At 37.4% G+C, this 26,022-nt stretch overlaps 7 protein-coding genes and 1 pseudogene across 7 annotated transcripts; 5 read left to right on the top strand and 3 right to left on the bottom strand.

Moving 5' to 3' along the window:
• Nucleotides 491-2,322, bottom strand: LOC104766983 (annotated as a pseudogene).
• On the top strand, nucleotides 2,404-4,126 carry LOC104766991 (presenilin-like protein At1g08700). The gene is made up of 2 exons (XM_010490988.1): nucleotides 2,404-2,815; nucleotides 2,885-4,126. The coding sequence occupies exons 1-2, from the start codon at nucleotides 2,491-2,493 to the stop codon at nucleotides 3,922-3,924; spliced, it is 1,365 nt and encodes a 454-aa protein (XP_010489290.1). The 5' UTR covers nucleotides 2,404-2,490; the 3' UTR covers nucleotides 3,925-4,126.
• On the top strand, nucleotides 4,874-5,260 carry LOC109130216 (putative defensin-like protein 228). The gene is made up of 2 exons (XM_019239550.1): nucleotides 4,874-4,940; nucleotides 5,061-5,260. Exons 1-2 carry the CDS (start codon nucleotides 4,874-4,876, stop codon nucleotides 5,258-5,260), a joined length of 267 nt encoding a protein of 88 aa, XP_019095095.1.
• LOC104778629 (probable F-box protein At4g22165) lies at nucleotides 5,794-7,152 on the top strand. Its single transcript, XM_010503081.1, has one exon. The coding sequence runs from the start codon at nucleotides 5,794-5,796 to the stop codon at nucleotides 7,150-7,152; it is 1,359 nt and encodes a 452-aa protein (XP_010501383.1).
• LOC104766974 (probable ADP-ribosylation factor GTPase-activating protein AGD14) lies at nucleotides 9,504-15,061 on the bottom strand. The gene is made up of 13 exons (XM_010490961.2): nucleotides 14,701-15,061; nucleotides 14,220-14,281; nucleotides 13,248-13,335; nucleotides 13,099-13,160; nucleotides 12,880-12,976; nucleotides 12,103-12,498; nucleotides 11,442-11,981; nucleotides 11,037-11,129; nucleotides 10,860-10,946; nucleotides 10,637-10,723; nucleotides 10,207-10,339; nucleotides 10,025-10,067; nucleotides 9,504-9,824 (listed from the first exon to the last, which is right to left on the bottom strand). The coding sequence occupies exons 1-13, from the start codon at nucleotides 14,797-14,799 to the stop codon at nucleotides 9,770-9,772; spliced, it is 1,842 nt and encodes a 613-aa protein (XP_010489263.1). The 5' UTR covers nucleotides 14,800-15,061; the 3' UTR covers nucleotides 9,504-9,769.
• LOC104766968 (clathrin interactor 1-like) lies at nucleotides 15,895-17,162 on the top strand. The gene is made up of 3 exons (XM_010490940.2): nucleotides 15,895-16,107; nucleotides 16,292-16,414; nucleotides 16,598-17,162. Exons 1-3 carry the CDS (start codon nucleotides 15,989-15,991, stop codon nucleotides 17,052-17,054), a joined length of 699 nt encoding a protein of 232 aa, XP_010489242.1. The 5' UTR covers nucleotides 15,895-15,988; the 3' UTR covers nucleotides 17,055-17,162.
• On the top strand, nucleotides 17,263-20,187 carry LOC104766958 (sialyltransferase-like protein 1). The gene is made up of 11 exons (XM_010490930.2): nucleotides 17,263-17,454; nucleotides 17,568-17,650; nucleotides 17,877-17,963; nucleotides 18,041-18,118; nucleotides 18,201-18,292; nucleotides 18,379-18,580; nucleotides 18,698-18,788; nucleotides 18,905-18,963; nucleotides 19,155-19,303; nucleotides 19,479-19,560; nucleotides 19,647-20,187. Exons 1-11 carry the CDS (start codon nucleotides 17,349-17,351, stop codon nucleotides 20,043-20,045), a joined length of 1,428 nt encoding a protein of 475 aa, XP_010489232.1. The 5' UTR covers nucleotides 17,263-17,348; the 3' UTR covers nucleotides 20,046-20,187.
• On the bottom strand, nucleotides 23,731-25,293 carry LOC104766948 (phosphoenolpyruvate carboxylase kinase 1). The gene is made up of 2 exons (XM_010490923.2): nucleotides 24,437-25,293; nucleotides 23,731-24,285 (listed from the first exon to the last, which is right to left on the bottom strand). The coding sequence occupies exons 1-2, from the start codon at nucleotides 25,233-25,235 to the stop codon at nucleotides 24,233-24,235; spliced, it is 852 nt and encodes a 283-aa protein (XP_010489225.1). The 5' UTR covers nucleotides 25,236-25,293; the 3' UTR covers nucleotides 23,731-24,232.

Here is a 26,022-nt window from a genome sequence, read left to right as displayed (position 1 = left end):
AAAAAAAAAAAAAAAAAAGTGGTGGGAGTGACGGAAACGAAACTTAAGCCGGCGAGTTAAAAGGAGGGGAAGGGACTAAGTTTCCAGGATTTACGATTATGCCACTGTTTTGACCTTTTTTGTTAATTTATCCAATTAAGGTGAACCATTAAGGAGAAAATGTGACACGTTGCTATCGGGACCCACTCGCTATAATTTTCTATACGCGGCTAATATATGGTAAAAAAATAATAATGTAAAAAGTGAAACTTAAATTACCAGAGTGAAAATGACATGTATCTGTAAATCCATGTAGGTGGTTCTTGGCAGATTTTGAGCGGGAAATTCCGCACCGGAATCCAAACTAAGCATGAGTACGATTATATGCAACCATTCTTTAGCGTTCTTCCATATCAACACATTCAAGTACTAAAGAGGTCACAGGAACAGTAACAAAAATAAGTCCAAGAACAGTAGATAAAGAACAAAGCTTCTGACACAGACAAGCAGGTTTTAGCTTCTTAAACAAGTTTATCTTCATTCATGATATTGTAACACCTACATATCAACCAAAACTTACAAAAGTAGACCACATTATCTTCTGTGACAAAATTTCAGCTTTATTCCTGCAAATCTAATTGGATACAAAACAGCAAACAATACAACAACAACTACTACTACTCTCAGCGTTCTGTGGCAGCCAACCATCATTCTGATTCTGAGTGTAAGAGATTGTCCTCGTTTCTGTGTATTGCTGGAACTGCTTTAGCGGAATCCAGGCAACAAGTATTCGTAAGTATATTAAAAAGGAACTCATAATCGATACCACTGATAAGAAAACGAAGATTAACAAGTAAATCTGTAAGTTCAAACATTAAAAACATCCATCGTTTTTGCTTTTAAATTACTCATTGAGGTTTGCAACTATATTGCTCCATCTCATACTTTCAAACAGTCCATATCGGCATAAAACTCTTCCACATTACATTGTGTCACACTTTGAAGAACAAGAAGAATTTCAGGAACATACTCATGGAGAATATTTGGACTGTAAGAATAGGCAACACTAGTGCATGAAGAAAAGTGAGAAATGTTCATAAACTTACAGTTGATGCTTGTTTTCAACTTCTTCCTCTTGCCATTACTCACTTGGTCTCCACTATAGTTAATGCTCGTTTTCAACTTCTTCGTCTTGCAATTACTTCCTTGGTCTCCACTACCTATCGGCTTGTAATCGCGTAAAGGACGATACTTCATGGATTCTAGCTCTTTTATGGCTATGTCAAATCGGTGTTTTACCTCCCTCTGCAATTACGGAGAAAAACAATTTAAGAGAGTTAGAAAGTCAAGCAGAGGAAGTTTGGAACAATGATTGGAATTCCCTGACTTGATACTCACAAGTTCCCTATTCACACCCATGATTTGCTGCTTGCATAACTTTATCTCCATCTCAAGTGCACGCAGTCGACCCTCAACAGGAACAGCGTTTTGCTCAACCAATTGTTTTTGTCTGCCACGTACGACCTCTGGCTGCCAAATCTTCAGAGCTACTGATGCTTGCCTGCGAGAGACAAGAACAAATGAAATCACTAAGGAATGAATGAGGCAAGAACAGTAGGACCAATCTCATTTCACTTTGATCAAAACAAAAGAATCATCTTTTCAAACTCATCACAAAACAATATGCAAACATCTCCTCCTTTAGAGTCAGAACTTAAACAAAACTTTCTGGAAAACTACAATATTGTTCTTCAGGGGTGGGACTAGTTAGTGTACCTCACTTTGTGCAAATTTGAAAACTCCAGAGAAGCAGACTGTAATCTATCACCCTCTTCTGATAACCGAGACTCCAATTCACGAATTCTCCGTCTCCATTCAGAAATCTAACTCTCCTTCCTGAGTAAAGCTCTCCTATGGGCAGCTAATTTCCTCTCCTTATCCCTCTCAAACCTATCCAACACACACACACACACACTCAGTGACAACACAAGGAACCTCATAATAACACACAAATTTGAATCAAATAACAATACCTAGTCTTGTAGATAAACTTGGTGGGAGTTTGAGATTGAGAAGAGGAAGCAGAGATAATGTGGGTAGGGAAATCATGGAAGAGAAGAAGGTCCCAGAGGCCATCATCGGAGGACAAACGGCGGAGACGGCGAGAGGAGATGGAGATACAGCAGAGATCTTTGTAGGAGAAAGCGGAGGACTTGAGCCCAATCTCTAGAATCTTTCTCCATAGCTCGTCGGGTATTTCGTTCGCCGACATTTCTCTTTCTAGGGTTCTAATCCCAATTTGGGGTTCATCGGAGAGTTTTTAATTCCCAATTTGTTGGTTTCAATAAGACGACAAAATTAACATTTTTTAATTAAAAATAAAATAAAAGGAGCTGCTCACACAGAAGTAGCCCTCTCCTCTTCTCTTCTCTCGTCTCGTCTTCTTCCTCTAGAACCCCCCCAAAGATGGCGTAGCCAAGCCAAAAGATCTCTCAAATATTATTGATAACGATGGATTCTTCTAGTATCCTTGATTCTCTCGGAGTTGAGATTATCGGCGTGATGGCTCCGGTCTCAATCTGCATGTTCCTCGTCGTCCTTCTCACCTACTCTCTCTCTGTTACCTCCGACCCTCAGATCCGTACCGCCGCCAATCTCATTTACATCGAGAATCCCTCCGACTCCGCTACCGTTAAGCTCGAAGGTAGTCTACTCAACGCCATCGTCTTCGTCGTCCTCGTTGCAGCCGTCACTTTCATCCTTGTTCTCCTCTTCTACTACAACTTCACCAATTTCCTCAAGCATTACATGCGCTTCTCCGCCTTCTTCGTCTTAGGTACCAATTTCGTTTCCTCCTTCTTCTTAGGGTTTTACTCGAATTCAATGTTGGTTAATCTTGTCTCAGGTACGATGGGAGGTGCGATCTTCTTATCGATAATCCAGCATTTCTCAATTCCTGTGGATTCAATCACTTGCTTCATATTGCTTTTCAATTTCACCATCCTGGGGACTTTGTCAGTGTTTGCTGGTGGTATACCAATTGTCCTGAGACAGTGTTATATGGTTGTTATGGGGATTGTTGTTGCAGCTTGGTTTACTAAATTACCTGAATGGACTACATGGTTTATCTTGGTGGCTTTAGCTTTGTATGATTTGGTTGCTGTTTTGGCACCTGGTGGTCCACTTAAGCTCTTGGTGGAGCTGGCTTCAAGCCGAGATGAGGAGCTTCCTGCTATGGTTTATGAAGCTAGGCCCACTGTCTCCTCGGGCAACCAAGGGAGAAACCGTGGCTCGAGTTTAAGGGCTTTGGTTGGTGCTGGTGCTGGTGGTGGGGTTTCAGATTCTGGATCAGTTGAGCTGCAAGCAGTACGGAACCATGATGCAAACCAACTTGGAAGAGGAAATTCTCATAATCTGGATTATAATGCTGTTGAAGTGAGGGATATAGACAATGTGGATGGTCATGGTAACGAAGACAGAGACGTTGTTGAGAGGTCGCCTGTGGTTGCCATATCCTCAGAGCACTCAACCACAGTTGGAGCCAGAGGAAATATCGAAGACAGTGATAATGTTATGGATGAAGAAATGTCTCCTCTTGTTGAGTTGATGGGCTGGGGAGATAATAGGGAAGAACCAAGAGGGTTGGAGGAGTCGGATAACGTTGTCGACATTTCAAATAGAGGCATCAAACTTGGTCTTGGAGACTTTATTTTCTACAGTGTTCTTGTTGGTAGGGCAGCAATGTATGATCTGATGACGGTATACGCCTGTTACCTTGCGATCATCTCGGGACTAGGGTGCACTCTTATTTTGTTGGCTGTGTACAACCGAGCTCTGCCTGCTCTTCCCATATCCATCATGTTGGGTGTTGTTTTCTACTTCTTGACGCGGTTATTGATGGAGCCGTTTGTTGTTGGGATGACAACTAATTTGATGATGTTCTGATTAACCAGAAAAAATCTAGGGGAACAAGTTAGATGATGATATCCTGATTGCTGTTTTTATCCATGTATTGCACCTTGTGCTGTTTCAAATGAAGCAAATATGTTTTAAGGGTTTTGAGCAATATTCTATTGGAAAAACCGCTAATGTAAAATGGATTGATAGTCTCTGAAGCCGATCATTTTAGTATATGTGTTTGTAGACATTTCAGGTGTTTGACTGAAAACTTTAGGATTGATCTGTGGTATCTTAATTCCTTCAAGCCTCGTCTCTCGTGCATATACACTACACACAGACACAGAGAGTCTTGACGTCAATTACGCACAAGTAATTGTTATGACTTATGATTGTAAAGAAGCAGATAGATGCATTAATTTATAGGACAGTCCACGGACCCTCTCACAAGACGCGATGTGGGATGTGCGCATCCGGACTTACTATTTTAACACCGACTTATTATTAGTTTTACTTTTTCATATTCGTTCAATAACCCTTCAAACCATAACTTAAACCGGATACCAAACCGGTCGTAGATTTCTAGTACATTATTATTCTGGAAAAAACTGAAACTTTATATAGGATTTTGATTTCTCAGTTTGAGTAATTTCCAACTGCCAGTCTACCACGTACTTTTTTTTGCTACATTTAATTTCTTTATTTAATTTATATATTCAACTAAGTATCTAAAAATTATAACACCAAAAAAAAAATATATATATATATATAGAAGAATATTCGAAAAATTAACGAACGAGGAACACGTTGATCTCGTTGACTTTCTTTTTTTATTCTTTTCCACAAATTTTATCGAAACAACTATTTTTATCATATGTGTTTGTATATTTATTACGAGCTAGTGATAATATTTATAACAATAAAATTAGAAGTTGAAGACAGACCACAATATTTTCACGTAACTTAGGAAACCTAATTAATTATATCAACCCTTTGAATGATGAAATTTGCTATCTTACTCATGGTTTCATATGTCTTCATGTTTCTTGTTTTTAGCTATATTCAAGATAACATATTATAATCTCTTATTTTTATTTTTGATTCATCATTTTGCGGAATACAGAATGATCAAATTCGTGTTGCTCAATTTGTTTGTTGACTGTTGATATAAAACAAAACAAAAAAAGACGTGGAAGCTGCGAACAAGAGGTGTCACATAAATCAAATGTACGAAGGAACATGCGGGAACGATGGAAACAAGGTATGCTTAGGCGATTTCAAAAACAAGAAGTTTAAATATGATATTTGCCAATGTACTGACGTTATTCGTTTTTCAACTAAATTACCTCACCATCGTCTTTACAATTGCAGTCGTCCTGGCTAATTTATTTATATTTATAACCAAATTTATTGTACTAATTAATGAATCAAATAATAAGTTGTAAGAATTTTTGGTAACTAAAAAAGAAGTCGTCAATTTTTGTTTTTTAAAAAATTGTAAATATGATTATAAGTTAATTCTACTTTGAAAAAGGTGCATATGTATCGTTAATTCTATCTAAAGTCGTCAATTCTATCTAAACTAATAAAACTGCTTACACTTTAATCTAAAGTATCGTTAATTCTACCTAAAGTCGTCAATTTTTTATTTTTTTTGGCAACCTATTATTAATTTACCAGTTTTTTTTGGGTAAATTTTTTTTTTCTAAGAAATTCTGATATTCAGTGACTCTCGCACTGGGATTTTATTTTTAAAAAAGTTATTTTTTGTCTGATTCGATCATATCTAAACCATGGTAAAATTGGTTTTAAATAAATAAAAAACAGTATATATATACGGGGTGCTTCTCTTGTCTATATTTAATTCTCTTTTATTTTTTGTTTGGTATAATCACTTTGTCATAGAGACAAAACACCATGCTTAAGCTTAAGAAGACTAGTAATTCGAGACGGCGGAGAGAAGAGGCAAAGCTTTCATCTATGTCCCTGGCTGAACTTCTTAGCTATGATCATGAACGGCGCGAAAAAAAGGCTAGGAAGAAAAGAAACTGCCTTTATTGGTCTGAGCTTCCTCCGGATCTGATCCACTCTGTTCTCCAACGACTCAGCCTCCGCGATTTACAACGAGCTAAATCCATATGTTCGGCTTGGCTCTCTGCTTCGAGAAGTTGCCTTCCAAAATCCCAAGACCCATGGTTAATTATATTCCCTAATAATAATGAAGACGACATGAACATGAATCGCTGTAAGTTGTTCAATCCCGAGGAAAAAGACAAGCTGTACAGCATAAGCCAGGATCTGGGTGTGGGTGGTGTGTGTGTTGCCACGTATGGATGCTGGCTCCTCATGCGAAACCCTCTCTTTAATCTCTACATTGTTAACCTTTTAACCGGCCAGAGGATCGATCTACCGCCCGTGGAGTCACAACGTGGTAAGACAAAACTCGAGCGGATCGTAGATGATAGGTTCCACGCTACACAGCTGTCTGGATCATCTGATCAATATTACGAAGCTGATTCTATAGGCTTGGAAATCAATTCCCCTGGACTATGGATAGACGAGGAAGCAAGAGACTATCTAGTTATCTTCTCTTTCAAGATACCTAGGTGGCCCTTTGACACACAATGTGCCGTGATCTGCAAGAAAGGAGATCACTCGTGGAGAGAGTTTCCCGACAGCTCTCCCTGTTCTGACATGGTATACAAGCATCATAAGCTTTACGTCTATCGCTATGGTGCTATCCAAATCTTTGATATCTCTGGAGACGGCCTAATTCCCCTAAAAGCTCCCGAGACTGATGCTGTCTATGTTGCTCCATTCTCCTTTGACGATTTTCATCATGAGTCTTGCCTAGGACTTTGTTATTTTGAGAAGACTAGCATTGTCGTCACAGTAAGTGGACATGTCCTGATGGTCGTGAGCGTAGTGACACTCTTCGAAACCTGGTCATTCCGCATCTACAAGATGTGTTCATGTACGAAAAAGTGGAAGAGGCTTCTTTATTTGGATGGCGAGGCAATTCTTTTGGATCTGGGTGTCACCGTGCCTGCCAAAGACTTTGAGGGAATCAATGACAATTCCATCTATTTTAGTGGCCTTGGAATCAATGACAATTCCATCTATTTTAGTGGCCTTGGTCAGGATGACAAGGAGGATGATATTTTTATCTTTAATCTCAAGGGAGAGACGATGAAACGACCGCACCAGTCTGTTTCTTCGCCGCTGCTATGCTCTTGTGCGCGATGGTTCTTGCCAGGTTTCAGCTACAAGTATTGATATAAAGGTTTTGTGTTACTCTAGTACTTGACGAGTTTGGTAGGACAATTTTGGCTCTAAAACTAGTCAAGTTGGTTGAATAGAAACTGAAACTCTCTAGAGATGATCATGTCCTCTTGGTTTTTTCTTTTTTCTTGAAATACGGCTCTCTCTAGTTATTTGGAGGGTAGGTGGACGATTCTTTTTTCTTTAATTTCTTTATCTAATTTCTATATTCAACTAAGTATCTAAAAATTACAACACCAAAAAAATTACAACACCAAATTGCAACAGCAAAACCAACAACCGCCCCGTCCTCGTCTCAACATCCACTCATGAGTCCTATGGCTGGTACTTGGATTAAGTCGAATCAAAGGTTTGATAGTGTTCTCTAACGAGAAATCAATCATCGAGTGAAAAGACATTTACATTGAATTTAATGTGGAATTTATTTTGTGTTTGCACTTTGCAGGTTGGAGATAAGGTGCAGAAGGGTCAAGTTGTTTGCATTATCGAAGCTATGAAACTGATGAACGACGAAGCTATGAAACTGATGAACGAGATTGAGGTTTTATTTTCTTTATAATAACTTACAATCGAAATTTACGAATTTGATAGTGAGCTTATATATGTTTGTGGTACTTTTCTCTCTCTCTCTCCAGTCTAATGGTGACTTCTATATGCAGCCTCTGTTTGTTAATATTTTTGAAAAATATTTTCATTTCATAAATAATATTTTTGAAAACTATTCTTTTTCAAAATTAAGAACCCCAATTAAAGCTTCACCGCAAAAATTTAATTAATCTTTCACAAGTTCTTATTTTTAAAAATTACAAAATATATATTCTTAAAAAATTTAACAACCTCAAAATAGCATCCTCACCGTTGGAGAAGCTCTTAAGCTCATAAACCGATCCGGTTGGAAAATGATTTAAAATCATTTAGTCCGGTTGCGAAATAAACAGACCCTCCGATTTGGGCCTTGTAATCGTTATTTGGGCCCATTTCTCTTAGTATTTAAACTAGTCTTCTTCTCTACTTACTCCCTCTCTCTTCGTTCTGTTATACCGCTAAAGAAAAAGAAAACATGGCGACTCGTTATACTCTTTCCAGCCATAGTGCCATCCTTGCTTCCACCATCAATGTTCATATGGAACTTACTTCAGATAGATCGGTCTTTGTAGACACGCGAGTTGTCAATTCATCAAGCCAAGTTTCAAGGAACCCGAGGAAGATCTTTACTATGTACGATCGAAGATCGCATAGTATCTCTGTATTCACCAGTCCTTATGAGATTCTTGAAGAACCCGAACCCGTGAAGATACGGTTGTCTACAAACAGACTTGGACCAGCGATGTCTCGGCAATTTCCCGACGCAGGGCTTATCACGTTAGCCGCTTGCTCATCGGCGGAAACGGTTTTCCTCGCCGGTAGTAATCCTCCGGAAATTTCTAGAACCTTCTTTTCGTTTCACCCAAGGTATCCACCAACGAAGGCTTCTAAAAACAGGGTCTTGTGGATTGAAAGCTTTGCCCCTACCGAACAAGATTCTATTTCTGGGTTAAGAACCACCAAGTGTTTCGTTAAGATCATGAGCAAAATGCATTCTGGAACTGTGTTAAAGGTCTTTAGGGTGAGAGAGATCGGGAAAGATGAACCCCTTACCACGGTGGATTACGATGACGGTGAAGGCAGAGTATACAAACTACGACAAAACTTCGTGAACGTTTTGAACGGATTGCCTCGGCCATTCTCTGAACAAATTCGAGGGTTGATCGATTATGAACATGCCTGCTCGATCTACAGCCTCAACCATCTCTCTGAAATATTCGCCAATCATCTCAGAGGAAGGTCATCGCCGTTTTTGTGGTCTATGTTACAGTGGTCGGCTTGTTTTGGGGACGACAATGTTATGGGCATGATTACATTGGAACTAGCATCACGTGCCAACAGTGTAATTAGGAATGGAATCCTTGCGGTACAAGATGAGCTTGGGATTGGAGCTTAGGTGAGCTATTACTAGGACTCGTAGCTTAGGATTTGCAATTCCTAATTGGTTTGAATATTCAATCTTTTTTACTTGTAAAATCAGAAGTATCTAATCTGATGAATCAAGTTCTTTGTAGTGAATTGAGTTTTGTAACAAACTTCTCTCTTTCATGAAGTTTACTTGTTCCTCGATCTTCGGATCTTCTTCTTCTTCTTCTTCTTCTTCTTCAACTAGGCCTTGTTGGAGCTTAGGATTGGAACTTCAACTAGGCCTTCTTCTTCTTCTTCTTCTTCTTCTTCTAGTTTTCACAATTGGTTTGTACATTGCTTGTCAGCGACTGCATTTTTTATTCAATGATTTTGTTCCGTTTGATAAAAAGATGAAACTTTACAAAAGGTACTGCAACCCTTAAACCCTCAACGCTTTCACAATTGGTTTGTATGTCCACTTGCAAATACACTCAAAAATCAAAGGTAACATACAGCTGAATTTGGTTCCGAACAAAGAAACAAACACATTGCACAATAAGGCTGGTTTCTTCTTTTGGAATAAAAACAAATTTATAGAAGGCATTAATTGGAAGATGAATAAGAAAGATGAAGCATCTACGCATAGCTGAAGAAGACGATGAAGCAGAATTAGGTGTGACTAAGCAAATGGATTGCCTCCAGTAGAAGCAACAGTGCCTTGTGCAGCAGAATTCCTACATCCACATCCATGTTAGGCAATAAGACAAAAGATAGATAAGCTCCACAAAGAAACAAAACGTAAAGATTTATGAGTTTTTCATATATTATTTATGGTAGATTACTATCATAAATTCTTCATTCAACGCATTGCAGAATCATATAACTCCTATAGCATCATAAAGTAAAGATTACATTATGACACTGTGAAACTTACTGTAGTTGAGATGAGACTTCCCCTGCCATGCATGCTACGCCACCTGCACAAGTTTGAAGGGGCTGAACATGGGATACTCACTTGTGTTTTGATATTTCACGCAACATAGTGAGAAGCTAAATTTCTTGCAGGACTGTAATAAACAGAAAATGGTATAATTTATAGCGCGAAATTATTATCACCTTGCGCGACTGCTGGAGTAGGTAAGTACGAGGGTACAGAATCTAGAACGAGCCATGGTTGTGCACCATTAAGGAAGGTTGGTGGTGTCTGGATATCAGGTAGTGCCCCTTGTAACGAACTCACGTCTAAGAACTGGCATTAAATACAACCATGACAAAGTCAATCATAGTATTTGCAAGGCTTTTACTGATGTATTCATATATACACACGTAAATGTAGGGCATCTTCCACAATATATGTTGTGTTTTACCAAATGAACCATAATGCCATAGACACTTTGCAAATATTATCAAACTCTACGCTAAGATGAGCTTTGAATGAACTACATTCAGAGGTTATCTGGTTTGATACATTACACCATTGCATACAAATGATGGTGTGAGGTCTAATTTGATTGCAAGAAATATCTGTGAACAAGGATCTACATACCATGTCATTTGAGTCAAACTCGGAATCATACGGGAGATCAAATGGATTAGCTGACTTTTGTTCGTTTACATGCTGCCAAGCTTCTTCCTGGGAATGAAGATTTAAATCGATCAAAGACTAGAAAACGGATAGGCGACATGGTATGTTTGAAAGATAGTCGACACTCGATAAGCGTATAGGAGAAAACAGCAAAGATAACTGGAACCATAAGAGGGGAGTATACTTGTGCCATGACAATGTTCCCTGGAAAATCAAAACCAGAAGAGCCAGCAGGGAATGTGGCTGTTTGGGTGACACCATTGCGTAATTCCTGTGACTTGTCATAATCATTGAGGAATCAATAGTGAGATAATCCAGAATACACTGACATGATAAAGGGAAAAGGGAAGTAGGGAACAACCTCTACAACTTGTGGTTCCAAATGCTGTTGGTGAGTATTCCTACCACTGTTCAAAGGATTGGCCTCAATAGAGTCAGGAAAGGCATTCCACGGCTGCTCAAAACACGCCGGGTAAGAGTTAGTTCATCACATTCCGTAGGATGTATGCTAATCTTGTGACTGTGGAATGCTAATTACAGTATTTAGTTTGTCAGATTACAGCTTGCCTAACTACATACATACAACATGAGACCAGCCGGTTCGCCCAGCCAAGATGAATTGGATCATCACAATTTTCATTAACAAAAGAAGTATCATTTTCAATATCTAGGATGCGATAGCACATCAACCACTTTCCTAATTATTTTCTCATGCTGCACCCGAATTGATGTAATCGAAAAGGCAGAATAGAGAATTAAGACGAACCGGGGTAACGGCAACATTTTTAGCAACATCCGAGAGATCATCCTGCCATGGACTTGATATCGACAAAGCATGTTGGTCCACAACAGATGGATATGGTGGCCATTGCATGCTTGTGCTAGGCTGTGGGATTCTTTCATCTTTTACTTCCAACTGGGGAGCTCCAGAGGAGCTAATAACGTTTGTAGATTGTTCAGCAGGAATGGGATTATCAAAAGAAGCCCACCCTTCGTTCTTAGGTGCAGACAAGTCTGGCAGTCTTGAAGTAGATTGCTGGCCCAAATTTCCAGCAAACAAATCTGTCGGGGTGGATGAGTACGTCTGTGGAGGTTGATGAACATTCGTAGGTGGAAATCGGGGTGCTATTGAAGGTTGAACTGTATTGACAGATTGAGCCATTGGCGCTCCTGGCAACTGAAACAAATCAATAGGAGCCTTTGTCGACTCTGCTACTAAAGGAACAGTAGTAGATCGGGGTGCTATTGAAGGTTGCTGGCTTCCTGTACTTTCAGATACGCCTTCCCCTAAGCCACTTGTAGTTCTCTAGAGAAAGAAATTGAAGAAAGATTGAGAAGTTGGAATATCAGTAAACTCACTTTTTCCACAAGCGGATGATTTTCAAATGTAACAAACAAGCATTCTAGAGGAGGCAGGTTGTTATTACCTGATGTTGCCTGCCTGGAAATAAATTTTCACTTGGAGGGGCATTTGAATGGTGAAACTGGGGACTACGAAATTCAATTTCCTTCTGGAAGTTTGGGGACTGTGTATCAGACCTGAACGGATCTCCTCCACTTGACACAGAAAAATCTGAAGCCCTTGGAGCAGATCCCTCATTTGCGAATTGGTCTTCAAACATATGATCACTAAAACGTCCAGGGCTGTATACAAAACTAGAGGCTTTGGCATGAAGACCTCTCACTGAAGCAGACTTGCCGGCAAATCCCAAGGGTACTTTCCCATAACGGCGCTCTTCATACTGATAATCGTAAGGAGGGCTTTGGGAGTACGAATGATACGAGTTGGCCCGTCGAGTCACATCTTCAGAACTTCCATGGTCCTGTCAGTTGTATTACAGGAAAAAGAAATATATATAAATGTTCTCTGCATGCAGGCACATGTTGAATTTATAGCAAGTAAACAGAAATTATAAGCATCAGATATTAGAAGAACTATATGACAACCTTCAGCCTCAGAGCAAAATTGATAAACTTAAAATCCCTAATATTGTCAGATAAGATACTTCAAGTATAAATTTTTCTCTTAAAATGAGAAAGAAATGTACAAGCAATAGGACTCACTTAGACTAAAAGTTTCATGAAATACTTAAATACATTTTAGCAAATCGTTGCTGTTTTGGATATAGGATTTCACCTAAAAAATGAAGCAAGCTATGTTTTATAATTTTTCAAATGACGAAAAAGAAAGTAGATTATCTTGCCTGACTATCTTTCAGAGGCTTGTCCGTAACATTTGCACCTGCATATTTCTTTTGCACATATACACTTTTGATAAATTCGCGAACTCTATCTGCATTACTGCCAAAGAAACAACATCAGTACCTATTCATGGATTTTAAACAGATCATATTTTCGATATAAAGAAACCATAATCTTTGCTGCTCAATCATGAACGCCATTGAAAGCTAAATTATTTAAACCTGTTTTCCGGAAGTCTCTGTCGTTGATGGTCCCAATTTTTCAAATATATTTCTCGGGCACGCTGAAAATGGAAACCTTTCATAAGCTACATAGGGAAACATATATCTCCAGAAACATTTAAGAACTGAGACTATAGCATCGATTCTACCTGATTACCACCATTTTGAAGTACTTCAACTTCTTGAGAAGTAAACTTTGACATTGATACAGACTTCACACGATGAGTAAATTCACGGCTGTAGTTTATTCAAATAAAATCAATGGTGAAAAACTGAAACTATGAGAGAAAAAGAAAAGGTGGGGACATCACTACAACATGGCAGTGTGCTTTAGATACGAACAAGAAATCGTAGAAACAAAAATGCACAGTACACCACACCACCGTAAACTTAAATATACATCAAGAGAAACCTATTAACTGCATATGAAAGATGCCTAAGATTACACTTGCTCATAATACATAAACCTATATTTCCTTTTCCGTGAAAACCAGTCTCATATAAGAGTTGCATAAAAAAAAAAATACCAAATCAAGAGAAGACACACAAATAAAAAGGGAGCCACAAAATAGATTAAGATTATGTTGTTATGTTAGAGGAGTAATAAAATAAAACGCACAGGTCCGCCACCAACTACAATGATGTCGAAATTTAGCTCACAATGTGTCGACGAAATCAGGTGCATAGAACGAAATTAAAGCACAGAAAAACTATCAAACATTTGATAAAGTGTATTTTGTAAGACAATGCATCATTCTTGTTTCTGGGGGATCATTTGTTAGTCTTGTCTGCAAAAATTAAAACTGAGTATTCACTCAATAGCGCTACAATATAGCAGAAAACTTGATTGTGGGATGAACATTGGAAATACATTCAATGAATTGGACAAAGAGTGTTCCATTAACTAATATCAAGTTATCAACTACGGAAATATATTCAATGACCTGAACAAAAAGGTTTTAAGTATTGCCGCTTTACAAAATTCCAGCAACAGAACCGTAAATGTAAGACAATAAAGTAAATCAGGAAAAAAGCATAAGATGTATAGAAAAATGATCAGATAAGAAAAGAAACAGAGTGGCAGGTGAGGAATAGTTGGCAAAGAGAGGAAGGGTACTCACTGAATCCCGCTACAAGCCATGCATACGAAAGTCCAGAAAGTTGTACAAACATATTGAGGGCCCTGCATTAGTAGTATCAAAGCCTTACTATAACAATAGCTAGAATGAAATTTAAATCAAAATTCACACGAATGAATGAAAAAAAAAATATAAGCTTTGTTCCATTTCCGTATTCGGAAATAAGTAGAGATCACTTGAGATTAACTTCACTTAATGAACCCGTCAAGGGACATAATCAAAACATTTGCTGGACAAGAAGAAGAAACAAACGAAAGCCCCAAAAAGAAAAAAAACATATCTTTCAAATGATAACCACAGAAGAAGAAGCTGAAAGTCAAACACAAAAACAACGAAACCCATCAGTTCAAAAACTCAGTAGATACAAAAAAAGACACTCACAAGATTAGGCCTTTGAGGGAAACACACAAAAACTAAAAATGGGTGAAAAGGAAGGGAGAGGAGAGAGTTAAAAAAAAATTACAAGGCTATTGCAGTTGATACAACGACGATTAGGGGGAAGCTTCATAAGCCCACGAATAATCTTCTCGTTCCTCTCTTCTTCTCTTTTACTTCCCATCATATCGTTTTAGACTCTGTCAACAAAAAAAACGAAGAGTGTTCCCAGATGAGATTGACTCACGGAAGCGATTTCGTGAAATTGGGGGAAAAAAAGTTTGGGTTTTTATTTGAAGTCGCTGATAAATCAACGATTTTGGGAGCTGGATTTTTCAAATGGTCTCTCTCGAATTTGAATTTCACAAGAGATGATGATGATGATGATAGAGAAAGAGAAAAAGAAACGCCTTTTTTTTTTTTTTTTTTTATTATCCTTTTGTTTTGATTGAGAAAAAGGGAAGAAGAAGAAGAAGAAGAAGAATGAGACTCATGTTGTTGTTTCCCTTTAATTCGTCTTTATCTGATGTGTGTGTGTGGGCTTTTTTGGCTGACCCACATCCATAATATCATTATTGATTGAATCTAATCAAACACAAAAAATTACATTGCATACTCACTCTATGAACCAAAAACTATAAATATTCGATTTAAGATATAGTTCGTTATGATATGATGGTTATATTATCTGTTAGTAAACTAATTAAATATGATGATCGCCTTATTGTTTACCCTAATGGCTAATGTTTTTGACGAAACTTATACAATAATCTCTCTAGCTACACTTTTGATTGCATTTAATCTCTTCAAACACTTTGATTGCATCTAAAGATGCTTTAACCTTAATTCACACAAAAACTTTCGTATCACATACTTCATTTGCTACAAATTGCATAAAATAATAATATTTCCTTTAACAGATTGGCGAAATTGATCTTTTGCTAGGAAAATTGCAAACATAACAGTTTTTAGTAAACTAGTTACATATGATGATGTCATCCTAGTAAACTACTTTTGATTGCATCTAAAAATGTATATAGTACTTAATTATGAGAACGAAATAGTTAAGATGACATCATATATATGTTTGTCGGAGACGATACAAGACTAGAAGATAAAAAGCTTCGATTTCTCAATCCCCGTTTCTTGTCTCTTCTTCCTCACATCCATTAATAGTTTATAATTTATACCTTTGACGTTCAATTCAAAGAGTGGTTGGTTATTTTGTTCTAGGTATAGTGGAGTTGTTGTTTTTCTTACGTACGTCCTGCAATTCTGATAAGGTACTTCGACTATATATTAAGAAGGCTAGTACTATATGGATCTATATAGATATATTGATTAATTTGTTTCATTGAGCATCAAGAATTAGAGAGATGTCTAAGCTTATGCAAAATCCGGTGTTCCATGAACTTAAGAAGCAAGCTTCTTTCTTCATCAAGGAAAAGATCAAGACTGCTCGTCTCGCCGTAACCGACGTTACTGCAGAAGAACTGTGAGTCATCTTTACTAAATTTCTAGAAACGACCTTTTTCCTGCTAAGCTTAAAATCTCTTAAATTTTTGAAACTTAAGTATAAGGTAACTTTTATTACCAAAATTTGTTGTTGTGATATTTTAGAAGAGAGCTCTTATACTAACGGATTTTGCATTAATTAACCCGGCCCGTCCGATTTGAAGATTGACAGAAGAAGTTACGGGCAGTACTCCCTCGTTAATAGACGCACGTTCCATGGCGGTCATAACCAGAGCTTCTTTTGAGGTCGATCAATTCCAAAGAATCGTGAGGATTCTACGGCAAAGGTAATTTTGCCTCGCGTTGATTCAAGTAAAACAACTTAGAATTTATATCATCTAACCACCAATACAAAACTACCCCATAAATTAAATAAGATAACCAATCAACCATTAGACTCCTACAAAATATATTAACTATTTATAGTATCTACAGTATATAACTTTGAACTTTCGTATTATTTTTTTCAGAATGGTAATGTTTGATAGAAAGGAATGGCGCGGCATGTACAACACGTTGTCAATGTTGAACCACTTGTTGATCAACGGCCCACTAAGTGTATTCAATGAGTTCCAACACGAGAGAATAATTATTGAAGATGTCATACAGATCGAGTGGATCGATGAGAAAGGATTCGATTGTGGTGTAAAAGTTCGAAACATTGCCGCGAAGGTGCTAAGATTGCTCGAAGATGACATGTTTCTTAAAAACGAGAGAGAAAGAACCCGTAAGCAAAGCACTGGTCGGATCACAGGATTCGGAAACTCGAGTTTCTTCATACATTCTGAAACGAACATAGTAAGAGACAACAGCTCGTTCTTGAATGACGACCACCAACCTTGTGAGAATGATCTTATCGCGGATGATCATCCTTTCGTCGAGAATGAACACAATAGTGCTCAGCTCTTGCTTTCTTCTTCGATTTGAGTTGCGTTGTTTTTTTTTTTTTTTATAAACAAAGACACAAATTAATGCGAAAACATGTAACGCGTAATTTTGTAAACTGTACCATTACTAAAAAATCATTAAAGGTCACGTGAGATGTTTTTATTTTGGATCAAAAGTCACGTGAGATTTTTTTATTTGCGGTTTTGGTCCTTGGATTAATATAGATATTGCAACGGCGTACTAGAAGTATCTCCGGCGACATCTGTTTCTAAAATTCGATCGATCACTCTCTCTCACTTGGTTTGGGTTAGGCTCTTTCATGGTTGAAGAAGAATGAGATCTCACCAAGCTGGCCGGAAACTGCCGCTTCTTCAAGTTCTTTGCGTACTCGCAGTTTTCTCCGTTTTCCTTTTCTCCATCCAATCTTCCTTCTTCGCAGGTCCTCCTCCGTCGCTTAAACCTTTCCGTCTCCTTCCTTTTTTACCATCACACTTACCTCTCATCTTGAATTGTTCGAGTAACTCTAACGATTTTTGATTGTTCATATCGCAGCTAGTAATACTCGTAAAATAGATCTTCAACAGGAAGATATCCAGATCTTGTCAGGTTTTCAATCCAGCGTTCAACAGTGCGTGGTTTGTCTCCAATTCCCAGATTTCTTTGATTTTTTACTAGTTTCTTTATGGATTCTTCATCTTGGATTTGGATATATGTGTTCTTGCGCACTAGTTTTGATCTGGAAGTACACCTGCTAAAACTCAATGTTGTGCTGGAAGAGTCTATAGGTTATGGGATTGTGATGAATTTTTGTAGTTTGGAAGATATGTTAGGAGTTAGAATAATGTTTTACTGTTTATTCAGGCGAAGAGAGGGCTTGGACTCTCTGCTCATATTATTGATCACTGCAATTTGATCCTCAAGTTCCCTGAAGGCACTAACAGCACTTGGGTATGTTTACCTTTGTATGGCTTCTTTTTTCTATATATTTCATTGGTTTTAAAGTGAATCAAGTCTTTCAATTACAGTACAATGCACAATTTAAAGTTTTTGAGGCATTGGAGTTCAAGTATAATGTCTGTGAGGCGGTTCTCTTATGGGAGCAGGTTCGTGCTTCTTTCTTTCTCTTGATTAGAATTTTCTTGTTTGAGAACTTCATTAGAATTCTGATGCGTTTGAGTAATGCAGTACCGGAATATGACTACAGTATTGACAAGAGAATACCTCGATGTACGCCCTGATGGATGGTTGGACTATGCCGCTTTGAGAATTGCACAGCTGTATGATCCCTACACGTCTTGTCTAATGGTTTGCTTCTGTCATTTGATTATTTCTTGTTGAGCTCTCTTGGTCTTTCGGGTTTCAGGGGAGCTGAGAAGTGTTATAATCGTACATTGTGTGAGGAGCATCTTAATGTGATCCTTCCGGCGAAGCCTCCTTTCCACCCTCGGCAGTTTCATAAATGCGCTGTTGTCGGAAATTCTGGAGATCTGTTAAAAACTGAGTTCGGAGAAGAGATTGACAGTCATGATGCTGTATTTCGAGACAATGAAGCTCCTGTCAATGAGGTAGTTACTATATGTCTAACATTCTGATTTGTGATTTCTTTGAGTTTCCCGATTGCTGTTTCGACCTAGTGTGGAATTTTGATTTCCTTTACTGGCATTGCTTATATTTTGTTGCAGAAGTATGCCAAGTACGTAGGAGTAAAAAGGGATTTCCGACTAGTTGTTCGTGGTGCAGCTCGTAACATGGTCAAGATTCTCAATGGGTCTGGTTAGTTAGTACTCATAGTAGACAGATAAATGATCTGCATCTTATGATTATGATTCATTATCTTCAAGCACTCATTGTAGCTTTGCCCTTCTGATATAACCTGTCATTTACTGCAGACAATGAGGTGCTTATTATTAAAAGTGTGACCCACCGAGACTTCAACGAAATGATAAAGGTATAACTACTGTCTTCTTTATTTTATTTTTTTTTCCATCATAGCCGTTTTTTTTCACAACTTCCACTGTAGTCGTTCGTAACAATGCCCCTTCATTAACATAATTGAAGAGACTGAATGCTGAATCCTTGCAGTCGCTTTTACATAAATTACAGGGTGTTCTTACACGGCTTTAAATTATTTTGTAACAGGGTATACCAAACCCTGTTTATCTTTTCCAAGGAATTGTCCTACGCAGAGGTGCAAAAGGAACCGGGATGAAATCCATTGAACTAGCATTGTCCATGTGCGATATCGTTGACATATATGGTTTCACAGTCGATCCTGGATACACAGAGTGGCAAGTATCCTAAATAACTTATATCCATATTGCTATCTCTTACATTCCAAAGCTGTTTAGGAGATTGGATACTTCGAATCTGATAATAATTTACCTTGGTAATCGGAAAAGTCAAGAATACTTCTAGAGATACATTGTCATGTTTCCTCACTTTGTATCTTTAAATTCAATGCAGGACGCGTTACTTTTCCACGCCAAGGAAAGGGCACAACCCACTTCAAGGAAGGGCATACTACCAACTTCTAGAGTGTCTTGGTGTACGGATAACTTGTCAAAACCTTAATTCTGTTTGCTCTAAACGTTAACCCTTTTGTGGTCTCTCTAAAGAAATCATGCTCGGCAGGTAATCCGGATCCATTCTCCCATGAGATCTCAGAGGAAGGAGGACTGGTCAAGTGTGCCAAGTCGTGAAATGATAAGCCGAGCTCATGCAGCCGCCTTACGCCTACAAAGGAGCCAACAGCCAACTAGTTCGAAGAGGGATGGGTTAGGACAATTCGGTAACTGTAAAGTGTGGGGAGACGCAGACCCGACAAAAGGACCAGTCTCGGGATCTCCGGACATGAGTGAGATCAGGAAGAAGTCAAATTACAAGAAATGGGAAGTGATGCCATTAAGGAGTTTAAGAAAGGAAGCTAGGGATCACTACATCCAAATGAAAGGGGTGTCACAGTACAAGATGGATGGAAATAAACTGGACGATCTGGTTTGCGTGAGGCATCCACTAAAATTAGAGGCGTAAATGTTGTTCATCATCTTGTAAAGGTTTAATTTTTTAAGTCCAACTGAGCTGACAAAGTAAAGGTTTAGTTCTGTTTTAATCAATTAGTTATCCATATCTGTTACAATGAACGTCTTGAGGCAATCAGGCTATAGTAACTTCATTTACTTCCAAAAGTCGATTTTGATCTAAACAGAGTTCAGAGAGATACAGAACAGTAGAGAGCATTTATTGATGTTCTTTTTGTGGGTAAAGCAATAGGAGTCTTCAGGTTTTACAGGTGCGATTTTCCGACAAACAAACAAGATTGTCCGTAACAAGGATCATAAGGTCGAAAAGTTGGGCCCTTTTATGGTTTTGTTTAATTGGGTATACCTAAATTACCTACAAAATAAGGACATAACTGAAAATAGTTGGTCCAATAAGAAGTTACTCAAATATTTCCTATTTGAAGTTAACAATAAGGTACTTTCGTACGTATAATTTGGGTATAGCCACGAAACTGCAAAGAAATGATGGAATCAGAACTTAAAGAAAACCGTCGTTTCATGAAGTGGAACTTTCTTCTCTCAGGCATGAACATGCACGGTGTTTAATTTTGTACACACATTTCCACTTCTTATTTTCCAAACAAAATGTCTTCTCTTTTTTAACTTGACTAAACCCCTCTTTTCAGTTATGTTTCCAACAATAATATTTTTTATTTGTTGGTTAAATGGTGCTTTATATATTATACATTTACCAAGGCATGAACCTGGCTGAACTTTGTCTTTATAAATACCGAATAATTTATAAAATAATCATCGTGAATCTGTCGCTCCCAAAATAATACTAATTGATTAAAGGTATACATAATGGAGTTCATAACCATTTTAACAATAATATTACTTGGGTCGGTCGTTCCGTCTTAATGTCGTCGACCCAACGTTTTCACCGCTTGTAAAACCAAATATTCTTAAAATGCTTATCAACCACATTTAAAAATAAAATCATAATAAAAACCTTAAAATCCTCTAGTTTTAGTCTATAAGATGAATACTCAACCACATGAGTTAGTTTATTATCGTTAGTTTCCCTTTTGTTTTTTTTCTTAAGACGCATTGGATAGTACGTGATTGTTTATTCACCCACGTGATTGCTTCTTTTTCTGTTCTTGACTTCCGAGGCTACCGTACGAACCATCTCTGGCAAATATATCGACAAAATTAAGAAAAGAAAAAAAAAAAGAAATGGAGAAAGACAATTATATAAAATATACGGCATCGCTACTATCCAAAGGCAAATTGGCTAAAGAAAGATAGCTTATCAACCACCACGTAGTTGATTCTTCGGTCGACCACATGACGTGATCTGTCAAGCCGCTGATCACCACCAGTCGTATTTGGGTCCTACTCCTAAAACTTTGCATTTGGCTTTGACGCGTCTCCAAGAGACGATTCCCCACAACGGCACAAATAATTTTGTGGGACTATTTTTGTTTATTGCAATTATATGTTTTTTCGATATATGTCGCAGTTACGGACTAGTGAAAAATGTCGGTATCTTATAAGGCTTTGACAGCTTTCAAGATATGTAAGTTAGGTTCGGTTTCAATAAGTTAGGTTTAACGTTGTCTCTTCTAGCATGTTCTTTACAGAATTGGATGTCTTTTAAAATCGCAATTACTCGTTTTCTAGCTAATACAATTATATATAATATATGCATATAGTTAGTATAGTACTACATTCAAACCCTGGATCTGACAATATTTTAAACTGTATTGTATTCGGTCAAAGTAGTCGTATCGATAAAGATTTTTTTTTTTTTTTTTTTGTATCGATAAAGATATTACTTGTTGCTTGCACAAATTATGGGTTATATACAGGATTATATAATACCCATACTAAGACCTCAAGAGTCATCGATGAGATATTTATCCATTAAGCTAAACGTACCACATGGGTAGGGCCATTGTGTTGTGTTGTCTACTCCCCTCGTTAGTTTCTCTCAAAATTCGTTTTATATCATTGAGCTATCGATTTTATTTTTCATCTATATTGTTTTATTCTTTTTTTTTTTTTTTGTCAAACTATATTGTTTTATTCATTATAATGTGATTCAAAAGAGAGAGAGAGAGGGGGGGGGAGAAAATATAGTACTATAAGAGTGGAGGAGCTCTGCGGATAAAACGATTCCATCTTTTCTTTATCAAATGATTCCACGTCCGCATTAAAATATGAATTCTACACAAATCATACGTTAGTGGATTCATTGCAAGCCTCCACGATACTTAACACCACTATAAAAATGGTGTGCTGATGATGATTGATGAATACACTAATATACTATGCCACGCAGTTACGTGACATGCGATTTATAACTGTCACAATCGATATGAATAAGCTTCTTCTTTTTTTCTTTTTAATGAAGATATTTTTTTTTTTTGCTACTTATTGTATAATCGGAGCTAGTAATAATTATAGAGTGTTATATGGGCATGGTAACGCATGTCACAGGGCATGTGAGGTATCACGCAATATGCAATACAAAAAAATATTAATTCCTTCGATTAGGACTACCGAACTATGGTTAGTAATTTAATCTATTGTCTTTTTCAATTATTGTAGGATCCTTTCATGCGTTCATGGAAGGGGAATTTTTATGCGTTCACATGTATTTCATTAATGGACTAATTACGAGAACATAATAAAAACAAAGAATAACTATGTTTTGAATAGTTAAATAAAATTAGTAGTCTCTTCCGCTGACTCGGAAGATTCATCATGAGTGACGTTATAAACTTAAGGAGTCCCATACAAGAAAGGAATCAATTAGGGGTTTGATCCACGGCATATACTAACTAACGTGGGAATACCTGACTTATGGAGGTTGGAAATTTCGTCTGATTTAATTTTGTGAAAGAATATGCTTAGAAGATATGCTCATTTCTAACAAACAAAAAATTCATGTTTACCTTGTGGGTTTTGCTTTTCTTTTTCTTGAAAAAGATTCCAATATATTTTTGGGGCAGACAAGGAGATTATATGCTACGATGGATACTTGGTTTATTCTTATAATCTGACTTTGCAAATGTAAAAAAGAAAAGTGATGTTGATTTGGAATTTTGAAAAGTGGGGATTATGGAAAAATAGAAGAGAAACGTACCTAACTAGCTTACCGTACATCGTTTTTTTCTCCGTCACCGTACACATTTGTACACATCAAAAAAGTAATGAGTGAAAAAGTTTGATCTATTACGAAAAGTGTGCACTAACTTTATAAACCGGTGGAGTGTTATCAAAGACACTAGATTAAAGGATCTGCATGTAGCCGAATATTCTTAGTAGAACTAGTAAACATATATCAACTCTTAAACGATTCTAGAAGATAAGGAAAAAATGTTTAACAAAATGAACTTTAAAAAATAAAACTGAACAGTAATATTTGAATTATCGGCACATGTTGAACCCTTGGAGGTTAACTGACACAGCATAATGTTGTTAAATACTATATTTTAACTTAATATAATCAGATTTCGTCTTTAAACCAAGTTAACGAAATTTGAGACAACTTGTCCAATAATAAAGATCTGAAATATAAAACAAAGCGATATGGTTTCTCTCCAGGAATCTCTCAACGACGATATTTTCATTTTGTTTACAAAATTAATTAATCAGATTAGATAAGATTAAATAAGTAAAAAGATTAGATTAGGGACAAAAGCAAAAATACATAAAAAAGCTTATATTATTTGATTAAAAGTAGAAAAAGAAGAGTACAACTCTGCATTCTCACATCCTTTTACTCACCCACATGGAAAAAAAAACCCGTAAAAGGCGGAAAAAGATCGTTATCCTCTACATTACCGTCTACAATCCCTCCTAATTAAGACTTTATCAAAAAGCCTTCGAAATTCACAAAAAGGAAGAAAAAAAAACTCATTGCCAAACTCAAACAGAAGAAGCCACACACACAAGCTTTGGCATCAACTTATTCAGCTCCTTTTTTTTTTTATGCGTTTTCCAGAGTCTTCTTAGGGTAGGTAGGCGGAATCTACAATGGCCCCAAAAGCCAAAATTTACATATGCCGAAGACAACTCACACAGACACACAAAGACACTTCTCGTACTTGTTAGATAAAAGAAAGATGATAAGCTATCACTCCCATTCTGCTACTCTTATTTATTTATTTTGATTCTCCCCACAGACACACAAGAGAGAATCTTTCATTAGATGAATCTCTCCTCCTCTGCTTCCCCTGCCCTTTGAATCCATGGGTGCCCTGCATTATCCATAATAATGCCACTATTAGTTTTTGATCTACATATATAGGTAACAAATCTAACATAATTAAAAAAAAATAAAAAATAAAAAATAAAAAAATTAAATGCAAATAAAGAGAAACAGATCTGATGGATTTTTTGGAATCTTACTCAGAGCTTGTTCTGCTGAGAATCTTCTAGAAGCGTCTTTACATATCATCTTCCTTAAGAAATCTTTTGCCATCGACGACACTCCCCTGAACACCTTCGTCGGAAAACGCAGGTTTCCTCTCAGAACCGCTTCGAATATCTCTTCCGCCGTCTCTCCGTAAAACGGTGGTGTTCCGGCGAGCATCGTGTACAGAACGACTCCTGCGCTCCACAGATCCACCTTCTCTCCGTACGAGTACCCCATCAGAACCTCCGGCGCCACGTAATACGGCGTTCCGACGACGCCTTCCGTCGTCTCCCCTTCCCCAAGCCAAATCCCCGAGCCGAAATCGCAGATCTTAACCGTATCGTTCCGTAGATCTACCAAAATGTTCTCCGGTTTGATGTCCCTGTGAACGACGCCGTACCGGTGACAATGCGAAAGCGCCTGGAGAATCTGTTTGGCGAAGGAAGCCGTCTGAGACTCGGAGAAGGTTCCGGACGAGACGAGACGGTCGTAGATCGAAACGGAAGGATCAACGAGCTCCATGTAAATAGAGAGAGTCGAGTCAGTGTCGACGAGATCGTGGATTTGAACGATGTTCGGGTGGTACGACAAGAGAGCCATGAGCTTAGGCTCGTTGTCGATGCAGGCACGGTCAAGGTCGTCGGAGAGAGAGGCCTTGTCGATGGTTTTACAGGCGAAGAAATCACCGGTGGCCGGAGCGTAGACGCGAGTGACGGTGCCGAAACGGCCACGGCCGATCTCCTCGCAGATCTGGTATTTGTTGTTGTTTGCGAGTGTTTGGCTGCAAGTCATAATATCACTCTTTGTTTGTATTTGTTAGGTTGTTGTGTGAGTTAAGAAGAGCCACTTTGAGTTGGCTCTACCCTTTTTTTATAGCCCATAATTCTTAAGAATATTCTTTTTGATGCCTACATGTTTTTTTTTTCTTTTATTCTTTTCTTTTCTTTTGGTATTTTTTTCGTTAACTTCCAATTTTTCATTTTATTTTTATTTGACTTAAAAATAGGATTTCAGATATTATTTTGAATCCAAAATCTATCTTTCTTTGGATTTTACTTCGATAAGGTTTCTAAGTTTTTTTTTTTTCTATATATATTTATGTATGCAGTTTTACTTACATCGTAACCACCATTTTACTTATCTACATCCAAGAATTTGTTTTATTTTTTGAAACGGTCATAACATTAGTCTAATATTGTATGTTTCACAGTTAAAATAAAACTCATGTGAACCAAATCAGTTCTTGCATTACGGTCGACATTATGCTCATTATTCAAAGAACATTAGTCTTACACATCAACATCGATCGATATTAATATAAGTATACCAGTGACCTGAAAAATAATATAAGAACTATATAAATGTCACACTACACCATTACCATCATCATATTACATCACTATATAATCTCTAAATTAACAATTTTATTATGCTACTGATGATCCATGTTTTTTTTTTCCTACCTGCTGTTTTGTTTCTATACTGCGTCATCGCTCTTACTAACAATAGAACACATCATGAATCCAGCTATAATTTCAGGCTATTTCATGTATATATTGGTCTTCTTGAAACTACTTGC

The sequence above is a fragment of the Camelina sativa genome, chromosome 3, assembly GCF_000633955.1.
Source record: "Camelina sativa cultivar DH55 chromosome 3, Cs, whole genome shotgun sequence".
NCBI lineage: Eukaryota > Viridiplantae > Streptophyta > Magnoliopsida > Brassicales > Brassicaceae > Camelina > Camelina sativa.
This window is presented reverse-complemented; position numbering and strand designations above follow the sequence as displayed.